The sequence below is a fragment of the Periplaneta americana genome, chromosome 3, assembly GCF_040183065.1.
Source record: "Periplaneta americana isolate PAMFEO1 chromosome 3, P.americana_PAMFEO1_priV1, whole genome shotgun sequence".
In the NCBI taxonomy this organism is placed as follows: domain Eukaryota; kingdom Metazoa; phylum Arthropoda; class Insecta; order Blattodea; family Blattidae; genus Periplaneta; species Periplaneta americana.
The window spans coordinates 33,436,866-33,460,555 of NC_091119.1; the positions used below are offsets into that span (position 1 = coordinate 33,436,866).

Below are 23,690 nucleotides of genomic sequence, written 5' to 3' on the forward strand. Positions count from 1 at the left end.
TCCATAGCTTATTCACAGTTTATTAGTAACATTTTCTGTCTCAACTCTGCATAAGTCTCGTATAAAAACTATACACTGTTTATTAGTAAGACTGAAGATGTATACTTATGTTATTCACCTCATCTAAAACATCAGGTAGAAACCTTTCCTGAAAGTTAGCACACTTGCTACTTATTTGATATTGATTGGCAACAGGCCATGATTGTTTGGCCAAACACTTGCATAGAATTGGAATATATCAGTCCCCTAACTGCCCATTGTGCAACTCAAACCAAGAAATGGATTCGGAACACCTCAAAATCTGTGCTTCAGTGGCTGGCCGTGACAATATCTTTGAAAAATATTGGAGAGCAAGAGGTCAAATGACTTTATTGCAAACACCTGGCATTAGAAAACAACAACTTATTTGATATAAGTTTATTAGTGGCAGAAATGCCACTGATCAACAGTGTTTTGATTTTGATAATACACAAGTTTTATCTTGCCTCTCAGTGTCCTGACACATCTACACAAGTATATAAACAATGACACTTTCACTCCTAAACGAACAGACATATATGAGACTAATTAGACAGTATTATGAAACAAAAGTGATTACAAAAATCTGTATGTGAGATACAAGAAATTAATTTCAATAGTGTAAAATATTCCATTCTACAGTACTAGAACAACCTTTATACTAGGTGCTTAGATTCAATATTCGCTATGAAATGAGCTATTAAATGTCCTGATGAGAACTGAAGGCAAGAGTCATATCAAGCATTAACCCTAGCAATACCAAGATATTTAAAATAACATGCAGTACATGGAAGTATTTTGTGACGACTACAAAAATAATTAATTTTGAACAATTTTTTAACATTTATAATCAACATATAGCTAGTATGTAAAATAATAAAAGAGAAAAATTGAAATGTCACTGTATATTTTCGAACAATTACTTCAACAAGGATGGGATATGTTTTGTTCACGATAAAAGGATTCATAACTGATAATAAATAATATTTCCATATTTGTAAATTGTACTATGTTCTATTTTTTTTTCTTATATCTTAATTTCTTTTCTATGAATCCTGCTTATATAATTTTTCATTTTTAATTTTATTGTAAGCTATTCTGTGTCGCAAGGCAAACCCTAAATATTGGGTCAGACTATTAAATTAAATTAACTACTTATTTAAAATATAAATTTTGGATAAGATGGGCACAAAGTACACCCCCATTGGTATTGCTGGGGTTAAATGTATGTGCTCCAAAAGTCTGACAAAGATCACTCAAAATGCAGATTTTAAACAGTTTTTTTTTTAAAGCTGCTTGTGTCTTTCAGATCCCATTGGCAGCTACTATTTTATATTCAAGCTTTCCTGTATACTATCTACTCGCGCACAACTTTTCAAGGGAATTTTCAATGGTTCCATTGACAAGTATTATAAATTGTAATCTTTCATAACGCAACATAATGAGGGAGCATGGATAAAAATATAATAGGATGCGAAACTGCGGTCAGCACCATCTGGCGGTGGGGGGCTGAAATAAGATAAGCGCCCAACATCATAGGTGGTGAACATTAGAACTATGTGTTGGGTACATTACCCAGAGTTCTCCATTTATCCGTTCAAGATATTCCTCGAAGAGACAAGATGGCACACAGTTGATACTACGTGTGTATAAGCAGTGTATGTTAAACAGTGAAGTTTATGGTTGTTATAAAAATAGTGTTGTTGAATGTATTGTAAAGTAATAGTAATATAATAAATTGAACTATCTAAGTAGTTCTTGCAGATTTTTCCATTGCGCTGTACAATAAATATCTAAAGAATACAATCCCAATTATCTAACTTTTTGCTTTATTTTTTTGTCTCTGTCTGGTTATATTTTAATTGGGTAGTGTAAAATAGATCGTCTCTTTTATCTTCCTGTTGGCTCCGGTAAGAATTTTCAGTAGAAGATGCTGTGAGGAATAAAAATGTAAATGTTTTATTTTAAATTGGGTTAGTTTTGAATATCGATGAGGGTGGGAGGGAATACTTTCTGCACAGTTTAAATTTTCGTCACCAGGTGTGCTGCTAAATGCATGGAGTAATTAGTTACACTTTTTGCTACTTGGTGCGCTGCTAGATGTAATAATGCCCCTCCTCCCAACAGGTGGCAGCAAGATCAATTTCTACAATAGTGCCTCTAGTATGTGTTATGGGAAACTCAGTAAGTTTCGCATCCTATTATGTATTCATCCATGGAGGGAGTTTCAAAAATGTCAGTGTCCAGTAAAATTTCCTATAACTTCTGAGTTTTTTCAATACAATGTTAGAACTAATGAATCAGTGTACGGTTTATAATGCATTTCAATTTTTCTTATTAGAGTCCTACATTTTAAGAACTGAAATAATTTCCATTTCAATGACTGTAAACAGGTCCTCAAATTTTTAAATAATTTCTCTATATAAATGGACACATTTTCACTTTATACACTAAACTAATGCGGAGTTCTTGGCAATAAAGCCATTAACTCTTGGTCTCCAATATTTCTCACACACAATGGGTTTAGGGGAAAGGGCTGGACATCGCTGAAGGCGATTCTGATCCATTTCCATTTTCTAAGCTGGTACCATGCCACAATTTAAGTACCGCTAGTGGTTTTCTCTTTTATTAATCTGCTACTAGATAATATAACTCACCTCGATAGCTTTTTCTTGGGCCTTGATCATGCGGTATTCAGCATACTTGCGCACATAATCGTACACGTTCTGTGCTGTGACTTCCATATCACGACCCCCAGACACGAGTTCCATGGTTCCACCTCCTTCTTCTATGCTCAGATCAATGCTGAAGCCAGGAAAACAATTACTTAAGACTTTTCAATAACTACAATTGCCATATTACTGGATCTGTCACGATTTTCATTAAATGGCTAAAATAGCCGATGTCATGAAGATGTATTTCATGATAATCACAAACTCTGAATAAAAACCCACGAGTAACACTGTTTGCCAAAGCTGACTGATTATATAGGCTCACTAAGACTGAAATAAACAAAAGTTTATGTGTCATTTATAGTGAGGATCACGTAAGAATAGTTCCTAAAAGGCTAATTTGGCCATCTCTTCAGTGTCGTCAACTAATATCAGATATCATCAAAAAGGGTAAAATCACAATGTCATGTACTGAAATAATAATAATGGACCTCTCGCACATTATGTTGGTAATTAGTAGATTAGTATGATCTAATATTAAAATGTATTTTGTCTGACAACATGAAATTATAATAATAATAATAATAATAATAATAATAATAATAATAACAACAACAACAGTAATATAGTATTAAGAATAACAATGTCTTGCTTATTTATCACATCTCATCTTTATGCTGGCAGGTGTTTTCTAAATGGTCCAATAATTTGTAAAAGAGTATATTTTTCTCCTGGCCTCTTGCACATTATGTTGGTAATTAGTAGATTAGTATGATCTAATATTAAAATGTATTTTGTCTGACAACATGAAATTCATTGCTTTGACAAAACAGTTTACAATTCACGAGATCTAGCCTAAAAATGTACAGTAAAATCCCTCATAACCTGTACCCAAATAACCGGCAATACCAAAACAATGGCACTTTCAGCTATGCAAAAAAAAAAAAATAATAATAATAATAATAATAAATAAATAAAAAATAAAAAAATTAATAAATCTGCCACACTGCCATAGTCTGGTCTGTCAGTTTTGCTACATTAGGAAGTTCGCACGAACTTTCATTTTCAGTGAATATTCGAACCTAAAACTAGTGTATTATTTGTGTTGCGTGATGTGTTTTAATAATGAAAATCCACACAGTTTTTATGTTTATTCAGTTATGAGCAAGTGATAGAAAAATAAGCTTCACATGGCTGCAGTTTCGACATTTGGCAGCATGAAATACAAACTTTTTTTTTTTTGTATATACCGGTATTTATTCAATTATCTCGCAAAATCTTGCATCCAGAACTAGCCTGGTCCCTTTGGTGCCAGTTAAGAGGGATTCTATTGCATTTTGTATGATCACGTGAAATGATCAGTACGAATTCCGAAAACAGAATACGACTTTGAAATGTATACCCTACTTAAAATACATACTCCTAAGTTGCTACAATGCTATTCCTCTCTTGGACATTTTAATAACAATCTGAACACTAAGAAATATATTTTTGTCTATTAGCCACGTGTATTTTTCGTACCAAGTAGGTCTATAAGTTATATCTTATTTAATTACACTTACCTGAATATAGTGTTGAATTGGAATCACAATGCAACACAACTGAATTATGTACTAATATTAATATTAATACCGATATTACTAATTAATTATTACGTTCAAATTTCATAAGCCTAGTTACTTCCATTTCATCAGATTCCTTCTACTGCAAATCAAATTATTGCTGCCAACATAACAGTTAGAAAACAATTGTCAGTTGTATTTGTCAGTACTCGAAATTCGAAACGAAGTTGGTAAAAGAAAATTCAACCTGACATCTAGAAAATCACTATAATCCACTAGCATATGTAGTAATAGGGGGAAAAATGGTTAGGTTTCACCCTTAGGTTATTAAGTAAACTGCTCCAGACTATATTATGCTGCTGAAATACATGTAGTATTTGAACTCGCCATGTGCATGTAATGTAGTCTGTTAATACAGCAGACTCTTGCTAATCCGGCCATTCCTTGCACTGGATTAGCAAGACTGTCGGATTACTGAGAGTGCTTAAAAATGTAATTAAATTTAATGTTATAAGCTGCGCCAACCACTCTATTTGCACTTCTAAATCGAAACTGGAATGTTTCACATGTGACTGGCATGTGTATGTGACTAGTATATACATGTGTAAGTAATTCTCTGACTTCTCTATGTTGGCCATTACCATATGATCCACAAAGTTGCTGCTTGCTCCAACTAGAGATGAAAGGCTATACCACACCCATTCACATGTGCGACTCAAAATTCCCAACTTTTGAATAAATGTGGTATGGTATGGCAAAACGTGAGATAATATGAGCATCAGGTTTTAGAATGGAATGAATGGAACTATGTGTTTGCAAATAATCCAGTACAAATGGGAAGACTTCTGTCTGTTTTTTCTGCATGTGTTTTTTTGTGAGAAATGATGTAGAATAACTAATAAGCATGTTATGGCACTATTATTATTATTATTATTATTATTATTATTATTATTATTATTATTATTATTATTACTATGCATAATCACACATTGATTCGATTCTTACCTGAATGTGAGATCAAGTGCTGAGAAAAGGCTATTGCTATCTTTTGTTTCTGCATCCACTACCAGTTGTCGTAGGCTTTCATATATGACAGGATCAAAAAATGCTAAATCATGGAACCTAACAGGTCGTCCAAGGATGTACTTCATCACATGACGATTCAGGAAGATGGGGCATAGTTCATTTTGTAGAAGGCAGAGTCCTATCAACCTGAAATTAAATATCATAATATTATTACTGGATAAATTACAAGCAAACATTATATGAATAATAACAAACATAATTCAGAATGATTCAAAGGTCAGCAGCTATTCAATTTTTCTCTGTAAAACTTTATAAAAAAGTGAATCTGTATTTCAAAAAAACCGTTAGTGCAGCTTCTGCCATTAGGTCTAAGAACAACATGGAGTTCACAATAAAAAAATCATTAATGACAATTTACGAACATGAAGATTGTGATAAAACAATCATTACATGAATAAAGGTATGCCAAATAATCCAAGATTGCATTGCACAAAATTCCCACTGTCAGTATTATCTACCTACACTCTACTGGAGTTGTTTTACACTTGTGTAAGTTCTTTAATCCCTGAATTTTTATTAAAATTTATAACTGGGGAGATAATTGTACACATAATTTTTATGACAAAATAATTGACATACACAGTTTAAAGCATTTCATCATCTATTACTTTATACTTTATAGTGGAAATATGAATAAATTTCTGTTTTGTCTATTTGTTCTTTTTTAATAAAAATTCATTATTTATTGTAATAAAGTGATCATACTTCATATGCATCAATCCTATATTAATATTAAATACAGTAAAACCCCATTTTCAAGGCCCATTTTTAAGGAATAATCTGTTACGTCCGAGCCAAATTACTACAAGAATAATGTAATTAATTCCCACTTTTAAGGAAACTGGTTTAAAGAAAATCCCGCTTTTAAGAAATTCTGTGATTATATGTGTTGGTCACATTTCTCACACATCAATTCTTTTGGCTGTTGAACTGTAATTCTGGAGAAGTCAGAATACAGAGACAGGCATGAATTCGATCTTTTGTAACATGACATTTATATAACAAAAAAGCGAAAGGAGTTACATGAATTTCTTGTTACACTGAAGCTAAGATAGTCACTCTGAACATTACCTTCCAACATTGCGGAATGCATTCAACCTCTCAAAACTAGCCTTCCCTTGACGAGGAGAATAGAAGCCTCTTTTACCAGGACTGTAGAAGAGGGGTGCATTATCTTCACTATCTTCTTGAGGTTCTTCTGTTTCTGAACTTCTTGATGCTCCACTACCAGATTTCTTCCCTCTCTCCGATAGGTTGAAGACATCGAGATCTAAAATTAAAGAAGTATTCTATACAGCTGGACTTGCTGTTCATTTCATTTCGCTCTTCACTTCATGCAAAGAGACTAATAAGAAAATCGTTAGGATTGATTTAGATTTCATTCACATTCTATGTTTTTGATTTAAATATATATAGATTAATTTTTACTAAATTATTACTTTTATGTACATTGTTCCCAGATAAATTGACTCACAGATACTAAATATAAACAAAATCCGAATAATAATTTTCGAGCAATTGCTTTACACATACAAACACAATAATCCCTTTTGCTTCCTGTGTTAAAAACCTTCCTGTTTACTTTGATACGCATTTAAACTGGAATAACCAAGTAACCCATATTACCAAAAAAAGTACATACTACATTCTTTAAACAGCATTTGAAAATTCCTTCCGCTATCACTCAAGAAAATACTAGTGGAAACACTAGTAATGCCCCACTTCGATTATTGTGATTTTCTACTGACTGACCTCAATGTCAACCAGTCGCAAAAATTACAACGTGTTCATAATTCTTGGGTTCGCTTTGTCTGCGATGTCCGTCGCGCTGACCACATTACCCCATCCTTCCAAACTCTAAACTGGCAACGGCTTAACGAACATAGAAATTTTCATTCTCTTGTTCTCCTTTTCCAAGTCCTTCACACTTCTACACCTACCTACCTTGCCTCCCATTTCAGTTACCTGTCATCATATCATAATCTCTTCACACGCACGCAAAATAGCCGCATACTAGCCATACCAACACACAAGACATCATCGTATTCATCATCATACACAATCTCGCTCTCGCGCTTGTGGAATACCCTACCCAGTGACATCAGAGACTGTCGGAATTTAGCAGCGTTCAAAAGCAAACTTATTAAGCATTTTCTTACTGCGTAGAGTAGGTTTAATTTTTACTTAATTAATAAAAAAAAATGTTTATCTCTTCTTAACTTTTACAATAAACTGTCTAGCTTTTGTTAATCAGTTCATCTTTTAGTATTTGTAAATTTAATATTAATTGTAATTATAATTGTAATTGTATTCTTAATATTGTAGTTGTAATCTCGAAACCAATATTATGCAGTATCATTTCTCTAATGAGCCAAGTGCCACCCTTACCTAGCAGGGCTTCAGATGCCAGCTCGTGACCATGACTTAGTATTAGCTCCATTGCCTCTTCTACCTTCTGTCGCAATGCATCCTCAGAGGCGAGCAGCATCAACAGCTGAGCTGGAGTCAGCTCCAGAAGCATGCCAGTGATCTTGCTTGCAAATGTGGGGCGTAGCATTTGTACTTTTGGATACAGCCGATCTCCGAGCTGCTGCTGGTGCAGTGTGAGGTGCTCATTGTGGCCACTTCCACTACCACTGCCACTCCCACCACCTCCACTACCGCCACCCGAACTGTTGTTACTACCCTCTGCACCAGGTGGAGAGAAGGGGCGAGCATCATATGATAAGGATCGCCGTGGCTCTCTGCAGCGAGTTGATGAACGCTGGGCCTGTAAATAATAATATTTTAACATATTAAATTTAAATATTTGGAACAACTGGATAATAATATGCACGGTAGAGTAATGTCGATAGTCCACGTTACTCACTGGCCACTAGTTACAGGGTCGTACCGAGTCGTGTCAAACAAAAGACAATCGAAATAGTGGTAGTAAAATTCGCGACTATATTCTCAAATAAATCACTCCATTAGTCAAGTGCAAGGTTTATGTAGTACAATGGCAGTGTTTTGAATGCACTAAAAGAAAATGGAGATGTAGTAAGATGTTGAAATAGGTTATCACAACAAATTAATGGGGAAAATAGGTGTGTTTCACGGAATATCATTCAAATGACGGAAAGTAAATTTCCGGTTAATGTTCGCCAAAGCGTTAAGTACGTAATTATGACCACGTTGCCGTTTTATTTGTGGCCTAGAGAAAATACCTCGTCTTTTACGGGGGGGGGGGGACTTTTAGGGGCCATGAAATTATTCACAGCTTTAATTATATTATTGTTTATCAATATTACGAAACAAAAACTGTCATAAAGGTCATGACAGACTAGAAACATTGATACCAAAGAGATAAATCCATTTGGCCGTGATAAAACAAAAGAAAATGCGAGAGAGATTTTAGTTAGAGATAAAATGGACATACAATTTTGATGACCATACTTTAGTAATTGGAGATAGCTTTTAAGATCTGTCTTAATTTTCTATGTAGATATGTCGTTCAAACAAATTGGTGGTCCAGGGGAAAACATTGAAATAGATGAGAGTAACAGTGATGTTATCTCTCAGTAATGTTCAGAACGAAGAAGGTATAGAGAGGGGGAAAAAAAAAAAAAAAAACAAATTTCTCCTAAAGGAGCCACAGACCAACGTCATGTTATTATGTTGGTGACATTGTGTATTTAGTTAAATTTAGTCGTAACCGTAAAGGCACAGTTCAAAGCTACCGTGCAAATTCTCCAGTTTAGCGAAATATTTAAGTTCGCAAATATGACAAATTAACCATACAAGCACAATGAAATTGTGTACTAAGTGTCTCTGTTCTACTGAGACCTATAATGCATGTTTCACAGATGAAACAATATTCATTGCTGGTATGTGGCCTTCTTGCAAGCTGTTCCACTATTATGTTTTACTTTACAGTTCAAAATTAGACTAACATAACAATTGTCATTTTCATGTATCGCATACAAATGTCTCACAAACAAAGGAATTAAAGCACATTACCTGAGTATGTCGACGCATGCTTTCCCTCTCTCTTGTTCTTAGTCTCTGCAAGACGTTGTAGGGAGCATACTTCGTTCCCACCTGTGCTGCTTCCAAATTTGGTAGTTTTTCATTTGCCAATAATGCCTGAAAATTGAAATCAAATAAACATTAAGATTTCCAGAAATTATAGCCTCTTTTACCTCCAGAAAAAATGTGGAGAATGTAGTTCACGTCCATGAAATTCCTCAATCCACATGTGCTTCCTGGGTGATGCCAAAAGAAGAGTACAACAGCTCATGAGGAATAACTCAGAGTAAAATACTCCAGAGTTATAAACCCTCATTTGAAACACAGGGCAGGGACTATTTTGAGTAACAGAAGACAACTTACAACACAACTTAATATATTGCAATGTAATGCTGGGGGGTCTATCCCAGGCTAAGACATCAAAACCAAACAAAAAGGCTAAACAGGAAGAACACAGACATGTTCATTTCAGAATCTAATCTATCAAAAGACCAATTAATATATTACAGCTTTAAAGGTTTCAACATATTTAATACACCACAATCAAGACAAATATAATCTTTTCACTGTAAGAAAAATCGCAATATAAACAATAGCACGTGACTGAAGTGAGGCTTCATTGGCCGATGTTTGGCGCCATAGATTCTCAGTACGTGTTCCCGCCTACTGTTGTACATTCTGTTTCATGTTAAACATTTCCTGTTACTCGTCAAGTAGGCCTAACCTCACTACTATGCATTTGTTTGCTTAGGAAACATTTACTTTATAATTATTGTAATTAAAACTCACTTAACTTATTATATACAGTTAAGACTGTTTTTCTCCGCTTTTGAGAGGGTTTCCACTCTTATGTTTAATAACTAAACATACTGAGAATGCAGAAGCCATACTTCAGTACCACGTGCTAACGTGACAACTACGAGCTCGAGTGACGCCAGCTTGATACAGGAACAGACTACCTCGGTATTACTGTTAGTAATCATTCATGTTCATAGTACATAACAAAATGTAAAAGTAGCTTTTCTTTTACATAGGGTTTTACATATGAGTGAAGTTAAATGTGTCATTGTATTTAACGACTAGAATTCAATTTCTTATTGTCAAATAATACAAGACTGTGGTTTCAAAATACGAACTATATTTTCCTGCGTCGTGTGAGTATTTCGGCTAGGAGCCAATCACGGATATGACAGCAACGTGCTTATGTTTACAATAGGATTTTTCCTACAGCGAAAACAGTATAGCTAGTGGCTTACTAATAGGAGTCAGAAAGAACATAATTTCGTCTTCAAAAAAAAAAAAAAAGAGCAATGTAAATCAGATTCAGCATATAAATCTAATCTAATTTTTAAAGCAATAATAAAAGTAGCTAAGAAATGGATCCCTATAAGAAAAACAAAACACCATAAACCCATTTAGAATAATAATCTTGAAAAATAAAACAGGAACGAGAAACAACAAGAAAACATGCAAATGGAGGGAAAGACATGATAAAATGGAGGAAACAAATGACCATACTGTTCTCAAAAAAAGATAAATAAAACTGACTACAGAAAAGATGGTAGTAAAGCTTATACTGCAGATTCATGTCAAGCATCTTCAATAGGGATATTACAAAACACGAACCAATCTTCTACAACAATGATAAAATTACAGACTATAGAGAAACTTGCAACAGTTTTCAACAAATTTTACTGCAGAACTCACAGAAATACTCTATTTTTACAAGAAAACAGAAAAGACTATAAAGAAAACAACTAAAATTGGAAGAAAAAATCTTTCACATCTCGCACAACTAGCTATATTGAAGAATCAGCTTCTTTCCCACTCCATTGTATGCATCACTAACTAGTAACATATTTCAATAATCAGTCTTTATGTATAGACAAAAAAACTGTCTAATTGACAAGATTATCATATGAAATTATCACTATCGTAAAGACTGATTAAAATTTAAGGTAGACTATTTATATTTAGTCCAGTACTGACAAATGGAGAAGAAGAAAGGTTTGTTTCATAAATACAGCCACAGTTCTATCCATGTTTTTACAAGAGTGATTTGGTCTTTCGGCTCAAAGTGTGAACAGATATACAGGTAAATAACGAAAGGGAGCATCACAAGATTTACCTCAGCTATGGCAGTGTAGAAACTTCTAGCAACTCCTGATCCTTCACCAGGCTCATCCTTGAATGTAACTTTCACTCTATTAACAGCTAAGGGGGGTTGTGAACTGGAAGCTCTGCGATGGTAGTTGTTGTACTGTGTGTTCAATTCCTTCATTGTTTGTATTATTAATTGTGTTCTTTCTCTCTCAACCTGAAATAGATTGAAACATATTTTCAGAAATAGACAGCAAACACCATTAATTGAAATAAATAAATAAATAAATAAATAAATAAATAAATAAATAAATAAATAAATAAATAAGCAAATAAGCAGGTAAAAAAATAAATAAATGGAATACAAGTACAGACAAATAACCAAAATAGTGAAGATATGTTACTTAATGTACTGTGGAAAGCAATAAAGACGAAACTGAATTTTGCTTCAGCTTCAGACTAACCCATTCCTTAAGAGCAGTGGGCTATGAACGCATACAAAAAAATTATGACAAAACATGCACTAGCGCTGTTGACAATATCTACCACAATATTTATGATAGCCATACCTGATAAACTAATGATGCCACTGGTCCTAAATTTTTATTAGATCTTGCATATACATACAGTTATATGAAACTCACTTTTTATTTAATTCCAGAAAGATCTGTGGGTTTTGTGATTTTGCCATAATTTTTGTATGAGTTCATAGCCCACTGCCCTTAGGAAAAACAGCGTCATAAAGGCAACAGGTACTTTCTCATCATACATTTTGTTCATTGCGAAACCATTTAGTTCATGTTATGAGTTACATTCTTGTCTAACAGAAGAAATACTGAAATATGCAACAATTGTCTTTAGATACAATTAATATTAGGTACCCTCCACAAAACTGGCTTAATTTATACACCGACGGATCCTTGAGCTCCAGAGAACAAGGTGCCAGTGCAGGTGTTATGTGCTGTCTCTTCTCACTTTATAGATCTCTTGGATATGGAGAAAGGACAAACAAGTTTTGATGGAGAAATCGTTGCAATAAGTGAAAGTCTCAGGAATCTTTATGCCACATCAATAAATTTAAGAATGCAATTATAATGTCAGACTCCAAAGCAGCTATTCTATCAACAGTCTCTAGACACACACCTTCATCTCAAACAGCAGAAATAACTAAAATGCTCTCTCAATTAATGCTCAATAAAAGAACTGTATTCCAATGGATACCATCCCATTGTGGAATCCTGGGAAACAAGAATGCAGATGCTTTAGCAAAGAAGGGCAGCACTGCTACTTACAGACCTGTTACTAAATCTACGTATTACTCTGTGAAAAGATTTATATATCTACGTTGGTTCCAATGCGATGTAATGTATGAATGTAATCTCCCTGTTGAATTACCTTAGCTAGTGTCAGATCTCTCTGTTGGGCATTGCGTAACTTCTCCATTTCTCGCCGGAATTTTGCTTCCTTCACAGGAAATCCTCCAAGTTCAGAAACAACAGAACCGGGCTCCAATCCCACATCTTCCATGAATACTCGTCCAAACAGATCCAGAGACAGTCTCCATCGTCCGAGCAGAAGATCATGAGAAACTGACTGACCAATTGTGGGATGAGGTCTATTGAAGAAAAATTTATGAATCAGTATACCACTTCATATTGAATAAGAATTCAATGTCACCTCCAAAAAATTAATCACATTTACAGACTACAGTACAATAATTTTTAAGATTTAAGTAATATTGTATAAAAGACTATGGCACCTGCAATACATGGCAGCAACTTTCTATGTGCTTCAATACATTGGTATTTCATTAAAAAACAATACGTTATACTTTTTGTACAATGTGTCCTAAGTGCGCACGTGCATACACAAAAGCACACTGTATTTACTCGCATAATTCACACACCTGAATTTTTACCATAACATTTAAAAAAATTTCTGCCTCCAGACTAGCCGGCCCGGGTTCGATTCCCGGCAGGGTCAGAAATTTTAATATAAAATTTCTACCTTGGGACTAGGAGAGATAGCAGTGCACAACTTCTAATCACTAGATTGTGCACCAATATGCCTGGGTTAAATCCCAAATCTCTCCGCAGTGCATATGAAGGGAAGGCATATGTCACTGTTGATAGTGATTTGTCCATCTGATGGGGATGTTAAGCCTGGCGGCCCCCTTGGTGCTATTCGACAGGAGTAGGCGAGTCCTCAGCCTCACTTCATTTCACCCCATTTGGTCTGATTACCTGGTTGGGTTTTTACCGAGGTTTTCCCCAACCATAAGGCAAATGCCGTGTAATCTTTTAGCGAATCCTCGGGCCTCACATCACCTCTCTACAGCCCCCCAAAATATTGTAAAAAATTGTAAAAAATTACAAAATTGTAAAACTGTAAAAATTGGAAAATATTGTAAAAATTTGTAAAAATTGTAATTGTAATATTGTAAAATTTTGACTTGTTCCTCATCTTAAAGCTTCACTGCTCATGTAAGATCTATGGAATATAATAAATGAAATGAAAAAAAAAAAAAAGGCTACATGCCAGCACCGTGTTTCCCCTTCTCCATTCCTCATCTTCATAATCATCATCACTCATTCCCGACACTACACTTGCACATACATTCACCTTAGTACATGACATAACTCTTCACAGATACACATCATGTACAGTGTGACCTGCCGAAGTGGTGTACAAGTAGAAAATGGGTCACAGTTCTGCCATCTATCCGCAGCATGCAGAACCCCAATCACACGCAAGTGAAGTGGGTGGGCATTGGATACACACACATTCCTCGAATATTGTTCCCATTTGCTAGTAATGTTTTGTAATTTTTTCCAAGAATGTTTCATACTGAGAGTAATTCCATTTATCATCTTTAACGGTCAATTTAGCACTTTACCTGCTAAAATGGACGATACCGAAAGTTGAGGGTGTTACACCCGTGTCCGTGCGACAGGCTCAAATCCGATTTTTGTGCTACTTTATGGCCGATACCGATACTCTCACAAAAAAAAAAAAAAAATCCATTTTGTCGCTAATAGCATACATAGTCCTCAACTACATGATACAATACACGAGATCCTTGCAAGGAATTTTGGGAATTTTCTGTACTTGCGGATTACAGATGACCATGTTTTGTTCGTGTTCAGTTGTAATGATAGTGCACTGGCAGTAAAAGTGTGTATTATAATATCAGTTAAAACAGTCGAGAATAAAACTAAATATTCAAGTCATACAGCGAGTTTCAAATTGGAAGTCTTAGAAGGGAACAATGCACAATGCATCACAGTAAGTTATCATTCCTTTTGTCAAATAAATAACATGTGATAAAATCCAGTGTAAGATCTCATATAAATCACGCACTCCCATTTTGGAACACAAAAGCATGGTACAAAAGTGCGTGAATTACACGAGTAAATACGTTATATATATATATATATATATATATATATATATATATATATATATATATATATCTTAATTTCTTTTGTTTGAAACCTGTTCACATTTTTATTTTAAATTTTATTGTGAGGTAAGGCAAACTCAGTATGTTGGGTCAGACTAATAAATAAATAATGATATTATATTTTTGACCAGCCTCATGGCGTAGTGGTCAGAGCTTCTGGCTGTAGTTCATGAGGTCCCGGGTTCGATTCCTGGTTAGAGCACAGGAATTTTTCCTGTGTTCGTCCATCGTCTGGAATTTAGGTTAAGTTTAGATTTAAGACCTCTCCTGGCACTACATTATCATAATCATCCTATCACATCATCGGGGTCATGTAACTCCGCCTTCCAGGCACCCCAACCTCAGAAGTGGGTTATAATTAAGCCACAGCCAGGAGAGAAGACCAGAAATGTCGAAAAGACAACCTGGTGGCATTGGATTAAAAACAAACAAAAAAATGATAACTTATGTATGTTACTAAGATCACTAGGGCTCGCATAAATTACTAAATTATACACATTACTGCATACTACATATGAAGAGGAATTCTGCTAATTATAAGATGGGAGTGACACAGTTATGAGAGATCAGGAAGTGAATTACACACAAAAAGACAAACATGACTAATATGACTTTGCTTAGTCAAACATTAGCATTCTATAAAAGAAAGTAGCTATTTAGTGTTGGAAGAGAAATTCTGGAAGCAAATCAAGCACACACTTTCCATCAATTGAACACAACATACAACAACAGTCAATCTCTGTATATTCGCGAATACTCCACACAATCGAATAATTCGCGCACTCTAATTTTATGAGAGAAAATTAAAAAAGTGTCTGAGCCAAAGTGGTACCAACCTTACTTCAAATAATGCGCGCACTCCAGTTTTTCTTTGCTAAATTTCGGTAAAGATATGCATAGAGTATTTGCGTATATATGGTACTTCCTATGTACCTGTATTTATTTCTCATTCTAAATGCTCAAATTTCCCCTCTGACTTTATGCTTATTGTTAGATCAGGTTATTATGTTTGCTTTTGAGTTTGCATCGTGAAACAGGCCTAATGCTCGATATACGTAATTTAATATGCAATGTACAATGTTTTACCTAGGTTGATCATGTGTCCGACTTGTTTCTACGGTGACATGAGCAGATATCTCATGACTCCCACCCACATTGTCCAGTCCATGACCATCACCATGCTGCCTTGCATCACTTGTTGGGACCACCAGAACGTCTGGTGCATCAGTTCGGTGAGAAGAGGGTGTCTACAATAAATAATTATTTTCTCCTTAAAGCATGTTTTTAAAAAGTTGAGTACTGCAGTAGAAAATTCCGCAGTATAAAAGTTTTATTTTATTTTATTGTGCTTCCTCAAATTAGAGGCTGCCATTAGACAAAGTATACAAAACAATATAAATGATGAAAGATAACAGAGTAAGAAAAAAAGTAAACAAGTACACAAACAAACAAACAAACAATGGCAATTTACAGAATAAAAAAAGTTACAAGTAAAGAAGCAATGAAAGCTAATAAGAGAAAGAAAAAAGATAATGTTGCATTAGTTTTTTCAGTCCATATAGGTGGCTTTGTAAATGTTTGACTAACTCTCTAATTATGAGGAGGGCCAGTTCATTCAGAAACGATTTGTGCAGTCCTAGGGTCTTACAGAATTGAGAAGAGAAGTTAGGTATCGTTCCTCTTGCTCCAAACATCAATCTCGTAACACTGATATCATGACGTTGGTATATATCTTTATTTATACTATTTTATTGCACTCATAACACATAACTTCATTACTGCAATATAGAAGTAATTCTCAAGAACTTGAAGCATCACAAATGCATTTCTTGAGACATCACTAGTTTCACCAAGTCCGACCATCAAACAGTAGTATCAATTTTCAGATCCTTTCATTGAAGAATGTCAACGAAATTTAGAATATCATTTATAGAATATGGGATGCCATAGGCCACCAAAATTAGAGTTTTGTTGTCATCCAAAAGAATGCCAAGATCAGGGACAGCTGAAATGCTGACGCAACAATCAAGAGGATAATGATACTTCATTATATTAAAAGATGAGTTCACAATGTAGTGTACAAAATGACTACTCATTCTGAAAATAAATTCTCCCTTCCAAACTACAATTTCAGAATATGAAATACTGGTTGAGATAAATACAAAATGAGAATACAGGATAATATTTGGTGATTAGCAATGTTACCTACAAAGGTTCTAATTTTTTAAAATCACTCTACACCTGATGGCAGAAACTTGTTATTGTTTTGTTTCAAACTATGGCAATAAAAATAAAATGAATCAACGACACCTTATAAATAATTATTTCTCTGCAAACTGTTAGAAAAATCAGGTTTCATAAAATCGTCAATCTCTCAGACCACTTCGCCATTTTGATAAATAAATGATCATTGTCTGTCGAACATTTCACATTTTTTTATACTATCTTCTTTCCATTTTTAATCTGTAGACTGAGATTTGTGGATGTAATCTGTATTCATTTACTTTTGTATTGTGCAGTCCAATTATGCTTCCATTTCTTTGTCCAAAACGGTTGTGATTTTCTGAAGAATTTTGTCATGTATTTTCCGATCTAACAAAATGTACCCAAATGTACTGAGATATCTCATCTTTGCTGTGTTTAATCTTGGTCTTTGTTTCAAAGAAGTCCAAATTTTGCTATTAGACAGCAATATTAGAACAATCTAAGTACATTGCTCCCCAATTACAATGCAGAGTATCTTATATAACTGACATCTCAGTTAACTAATGTAACATTTTAATATCTATATGATCTTACTTCTCATGCGCCATTATCCAAAGAATGCCATTGTTTTAAGTATTGTCAAAGAAGCTTCAACACGCATATCTTTCTAAACATTGCACACCTGTTAGTCAAATGGCTATTGTGTTGGCTTTCTACATTGGTAACTTGCAGAGTGCTGCATTGGAGTTAAATCGCTCGCTTGAACTCGGTCGAATGTCGCACCCTCGAGTGAGGTAAGATCGGTCGTGATACACTCGTAATAAATAGAAGCACAGTGCAAGGTCATGTCACCGACATGTCTTATCTTGTATGGAAGGCGACAGATAAGATACACATATGTTTTGCTCACACGGTAAAAAGAAGGCTTTATTTTCTGCGTTTATGACAAACGTCTAATGGAACAGACCAAAACAGGAACATGAAGTTATAAATAAAATAGTATGAAAAACTTCGATATACAGTTATTATTGCTAATTAATAATTATTCAATATTTGATTTACCACATATATAATATGATAGGTCCATACATAGTGTTCCGCCTATATACTGTGACAGTGTAGAAACGTTTTACAAAATATTATTGATATAGCAGTAGATTAATAACAATATTAGTACAGAGATAACGTCACAGAAAATATAATAACACGAATAATCATACTGCACAATTGTTACAGACGCAAAGATTGACACACTAATTATTAGAGATTATTATTATTATTATTATTATTACTAGAAAACTTGATACGGTTCTTGCATTATCGTGATTGTGTTCTCTGTTTATAATAATTACATTTACATCCAATAACATTTATCAGATATGGCAAAAACAAAATCAGTCCTATTTGGAAAAAAAAAAAAAAAAAATTACCTACAACATTTATATTACATTTTAAAGCAAATTTTGTAGTTGTACTATGGAGAGGTTAGTTAAACACTGCAAAGTTTTGAAATGATAAACATCTATGATGTTATTGCACAGTTCATCACTGTAATAAGAATGAATGTCTAACGCTCGGGTTATATCATTCCAGGATTTATTGCTCGTGACAATTTTACCCATCATGCATGTGCGCTACCTATCGGATTATGCTATGAACTACTTGGCGCTCGAGCGAAAACGTCCGATGCAGACCTCTGGTAACTTGAGTTCGAATCTTGGTGACCAAGTGGAATTTGAGGCAGACAAGACAGTGTTCAGTGACATATTATTGGGGTAGATCATCTTCCATAGTGCACCAATGACAATGCTTAAAGAGCAAAAAGTCTACAATTATGATATGTCCCTCCTAGAGTGGGATGCTTGGGTGAATGACGTAAGTCAAATAACTGCTATTGAAGGGGGAGGGGAAAGACTTCTAAACATTCCTTAGAAAAATGTTTTTTTCTGAAGATTTGTTCTAAAAAATTATGTACACCTAACTTTCGCAGAAATGTATTACTTTCAGCAATTTGTCATAATGTACATAACAAGAATTAATTCAGACCTGCCAAGTGTCAGCTTTTACAGCTGACATCAGTGTTTCTTATGCTTGTCAGCATGTCAGCGTGCTATATACATATGTCATTTTTTTTTAATAGAAATTCTAATAAGATATATGTCAATCTTTTTTAGCTTAACGCACTGCCTTCCGTCCCAAAGTTTTTGATGCCAAGTCCTTGTTTTGAACAACAGAGGACGCTACTGTCTCCAAATGTTCAGTTGGCATTGGTTGAAGTGATGCACATAATTTTCGTTAGAGTGCACAAGAAAACAGAATCTGATATGTGCTTTACAATCGTCATTTTGTTCCTGATACCATTTTGAATGTAATGTAAGAGAGAATTTGGCAGGAATTAAATTTTAAAGAGTTTTAAAGTATGTATAAAAACTAATGGTTTATATTACTTACTGGCTTTTAAGGAACCCAGAGGTTCATTGCAGCCCTCACATAAGCCCGCCATTGGTCCCTATCCTGAGCAAGATTAATCCAGTCTCTATCATATCCCACCTCCCCCAAATCCATTTTTATATTATCTTCCCATCTACGTCTCGGTCTCCCTAAAGGGCCTTTTTCCCTCCGCCCTCCCAACTAACACTCTATATGCATTTATGGATTCGCCCATACATGCTACATGCCCTGCCCATCTCAAACGTCCAGATTTAATGTTCCTAATTATGTCAGGTGAAGAACACAATGTGTGCAGTTCTGTGTTGTGTAACTTTCTTCATTCTCCTGTAACTTCATCCCTCTTAGCCCCAAATATTTTCCTAAGCACCTTATTCTCAAACACCCTTAACCTATGTTCCTCTCTCAAAGTGAGAGTCCAAGTTTCACAACCATAAAGAACAATCGGTTATATAAATGTTTTATAAAACGGTTTATATTGGTATAGAAAAATGTAACGAGAATTTTTCATTTTGCTTTTTTTAATAATTTTACAGATTCTGTCGCCGGAAAAGAAGAGGTCGAAAGTTGAGGTCTTACCACGTCAAGTTCATTTTAATTTTGATCATGGGCAACAGTTTCCATGGGCAGTAAAATGAGGAAGAGGAACAAACTATGCAAAATGTACAATATGCGTGTGTGACGTGAACGTTAGTATGTATGTATTTATTCATACTGCAATGGGTATATACCCGGTGGCAGTGGTAACTAATTACACTCAATAATGACAATAATAAACTTATTAATTAAAAATACAATTAATAATAATACTAATAATTAATACTAACAATAATTTATAATAATAATAACAATAATAATAATAATAATAATAATAATAATAATAATAATAATAACAACAACAACAACAACAACAACAACAACAGGGAACATCCTAAATTAAATTAAGCACGATCACTTAAAATAACATTTAAAGTAAATCTAATTTGTATCTTAAACCTAAGTTCGAACTAAAACCCAAGAGTATAATATGTTCATATCTGCACAAGTACCTTTCAACACTACACTCATTTCGCTGTCAACTCACTCACTGCACTGGAACTACGACACATTTCACTGATTCTATCCTGATTTCACTAACACTTCAAAAACATTTCACTGTTCAAATACTTTGCACTGCCACTATAAACTATAAAGCTTCACTGACAGGAACACATTTCACTTACACAACACACTTCATTGACACAACACACTTCACTGATACAACACTTCAATAACAAAATATCATTTACACTCTTTAAATACTATGTATAATTACCGTCTATTAGTAAAGTCCTTAAGCCTATTTTTAAATACATTTTTGGTTGTTGATAAAGCCTTTAGTAAGTCTGCAGGTAAAGCATTCCAGTCCCTGATAGTACGATTGAGAAAAGAAAACTTTCCAGTGTCAAGAAAACTTTCCAGTAGCAAAGAAAAAGCTGCATTGAGTGCAGATCCTTCCATGTCATCTTTATTTACTCAGAATGCAACAGCTATCGAAAGAAATAGGGTTAAAAATGCTGAACTTCTATATGTTTCACATAACAATGCAACAGAGGAGAGTATTCAGTCTTATCCGACAAAATAAAACACAGTTCCGTTCCAGCATGGAAATGGAAGGAACACTTTCTTCTCTTATACTGGTATGTTGCAAGATGAATTAGGAGTGGAAATGTTATGAACATAAATTTGATGAGAAATTCTTACAGAAAGTTAAGTGCTTCACTGACAACTACAATAAAAGTAAATCTCACAAGTAAACTGACTTCTTCTTTGAAGTCATTACTTTAAATAGCAATTAAGTTCAATATCAGACTTTTTTACCCATCACCATAAAAAAAAAGAAGCTTGTTACGAAGCCTTCAAATAAGCCTCGGAATGGGACTGATTTTATTCATAGATTTCAAAAAGGCATATGACTCGGTTAAGAGAGAAGTTTTATATGATATTCTTATTGAATTTAGTATTCCCAAGAAACTAGTTAGATTAATTAAAATGTGTTTCAGTGAAACGTAGAGCAGAGTTCGTATAGGTCAGTTTCTGTCAGATGCGTTTCCAATTCACTGCGGGCTAAAGCAAGGAGATGCACTATCACCTCTACTTTTTAACTTTGCTCTAGAGTATGCCATTAGGAAAGTCCAGGATAACAGAGAGGGCTTGGAATTGAACGGGTTACATCAGCTGCTTGTCTACGTGGATGACGTGAATATGTTAGGAGAAAATCCACAAATGATTAGGGAAAACACGGAAATTTTATTGGAAGCAAGTAAAGAGATAGGTTTGGAAGTAAATCCCGAAAAGACAAAGTATATGATTATGATATTGTACGAAATGGAAATATAAAAATTGGAAATTTATCTTTTGAAGAGGTGGAGAAGTTCAAATATCTTGGAGCAACAGTAACAAAATATAAATGATACTCGGGAAGAAATTAAATGCAGAATAAATATGGGAAATGCCTGTTATTATTCGGTTGAGAAGCTTTTATCATCCAGTCTGCTGTCAAAAAATCTGAAAGTTAGAATTTATAAAACAGTTATATTACCGGTTGTTCTTTATGATTGTGAAACTTGGACTCTCACTTTGAGAGAGGAACATAGGTTAAGGGTGTTTGAGAATAAGGTGCTTAGGAAAATACTTGGGGCTAAGAGGGATGAAGTTACAGGAGAATGGAGAAAGTTACACAATGCAGAACTGCCCGCATTGTATTCTTCACCTGACATAATTAGGAACATTAAATCCTGACGTCTGAGATGGGCAGGGCATGTAGCATGTATGGGGGAATCCAGAAATGCATATAGAGTGTTAGTTGGGAGGCCAGAGGGAAAAAGACCTTTAGGGAGGCCGAGACGTAGATGGGAGGATAATATTAAAATGGATTTGAGGGAGGTGGAATATGATGATAGAGAATGGATTAATCTTGCTCAGGATAGGGACCAATGGCGGGCTTATGTGAGGGCAGCAATGAACCTCCGGGTTCCTTAAAAGCCAGTAAGTAAGTAAGTAAGTAAGTATCAGGCTTTTTTATTCTCTGTCAGCTTCTGTCAGTATCAATTTTTCCTAGATTTTAAACATGCCAAGCCTAAATGAATTCTGCTCGGCACTTCTCACCTAAATGAGAACTCTAGTCAATTTAAGTGTGGTTAATTATACTGAATTTAAATTTAAAAAAAATATGCAGATTTATATTTATAAAAGTTCTTACATTGGATGTAGTTGGACCAGGACCAGCTCGCACGATCACACTTTTGACTGGTGGTGTTAATGGAGACGACGATGATGCTGCTGACGTGGCTGAAGGATTCTGATCAAAACAAGCAATAGCATTTGCAAGTGCAGCTGCTACTTTTCTTGGTGAAACAATGATTGGTGCTCTGTTCTGCTCCATCAGTTTCCGATTCTCCTCTGACAAAGATGTTTCTGTAAGAAGAAAGAGAAAATTATTACTCACTAAGGTCACATATTTATTTATTATTATTTTTTTTTTTACTGGTGAGACGAAAAAAATCTCACTTTTTGGCATTATATTGTAGCTTGTCTAATTTCTAGGCACTCAAATTACATGATGTCATTACAAAAATTTCTTTTCATATCGATGGTGTTTAGGTAAAAGGGCTTAACCTTCATTCTTTTAAATTTGACTTTTTGCTGTAATTAGTTAAAATTTAATTACAAAATGTGAAGATATAGTTTTGAAAATTATTTTTACATTCGTTCATATTAGGTAACTAATATTAATATTAATAGTGTTAAAACTTAATTTTGTTGTTCCTGAAAAATTATTTATTTTGTGGGATAAATCCCTTTACCTAAACACCATCGATATGTAGTTAGAAAACGTAATTTTATCTCCTAACTTCTTTGTATAGTAAACAAAGTAAATTATTTCATTTGTCTCTTTTTTTTAATTTTACAAGAAAAATGAAACGAGTTGTTGCAAAACATGTAAAATGTTTAATAAGAAAGTATATGTTATTTTCGTGGCGTTTGTTTGTTTGTTTGTTGCAATCTATGAGAAAAAAACATAAAACTGACAACATAAAACAAGAAAGGTGTCACCGAATATTAAACAAAATGCATTACCATTCAACG

General features: G+C 34.3%; 1 protein-coding gene across 5 annotated transcripts in view; it reads right to left on the bottom strand.

Annotated features, from left to right (window-relative positions):
* hyd (E3 ubiquitin-protein ligase hyd) overlaps positions 1-23,690 on the bottom strand; it is a 157,300-nt gene that overhangs the window by 13,839 nt on the left and 119,771 nt on the right. For all 5 annotated transcript variants that reach the window (XM_069820262.1, XM_069820261.1, XM_069820260.1 and 2 more), the window contains exons 36-44: positions 22,804-23,018; positions 15,996-16,156; positions 12,842-13,061; positions 11,475-11,663; positions 9,338-9,463; positions 7,727-8,108; positions 6,410-6,608; positions 5,258-5,464; positions 2,676-2,823 (exon numbers count right to left, since the gene is read on the bottom strand). In XM_069820262.1, the coding sequence (XP_069676363.1) occupies positions 2,676-2,823; positions 5,258-5,464; positions 6,410-6,608; positions 7,727-8,108; positions 9,338-9,463; positions 11,475-11,663; positions 12,842-13,061; positions 15,996-16,156; positions 22,804-23,018 (1,847 nt within the window). The remainder of the gene's footprint in view (positions 1-2,675; positions 2,824-5,257; positions 5,465-6,409; positions 6,609-7,726; positions 8,109-9,337; positions 9,464-11,474; positions 11,664-12,841; positions 13,062-15,995; positions 16,157-22,803; positions 23,019-23,690) is intronic.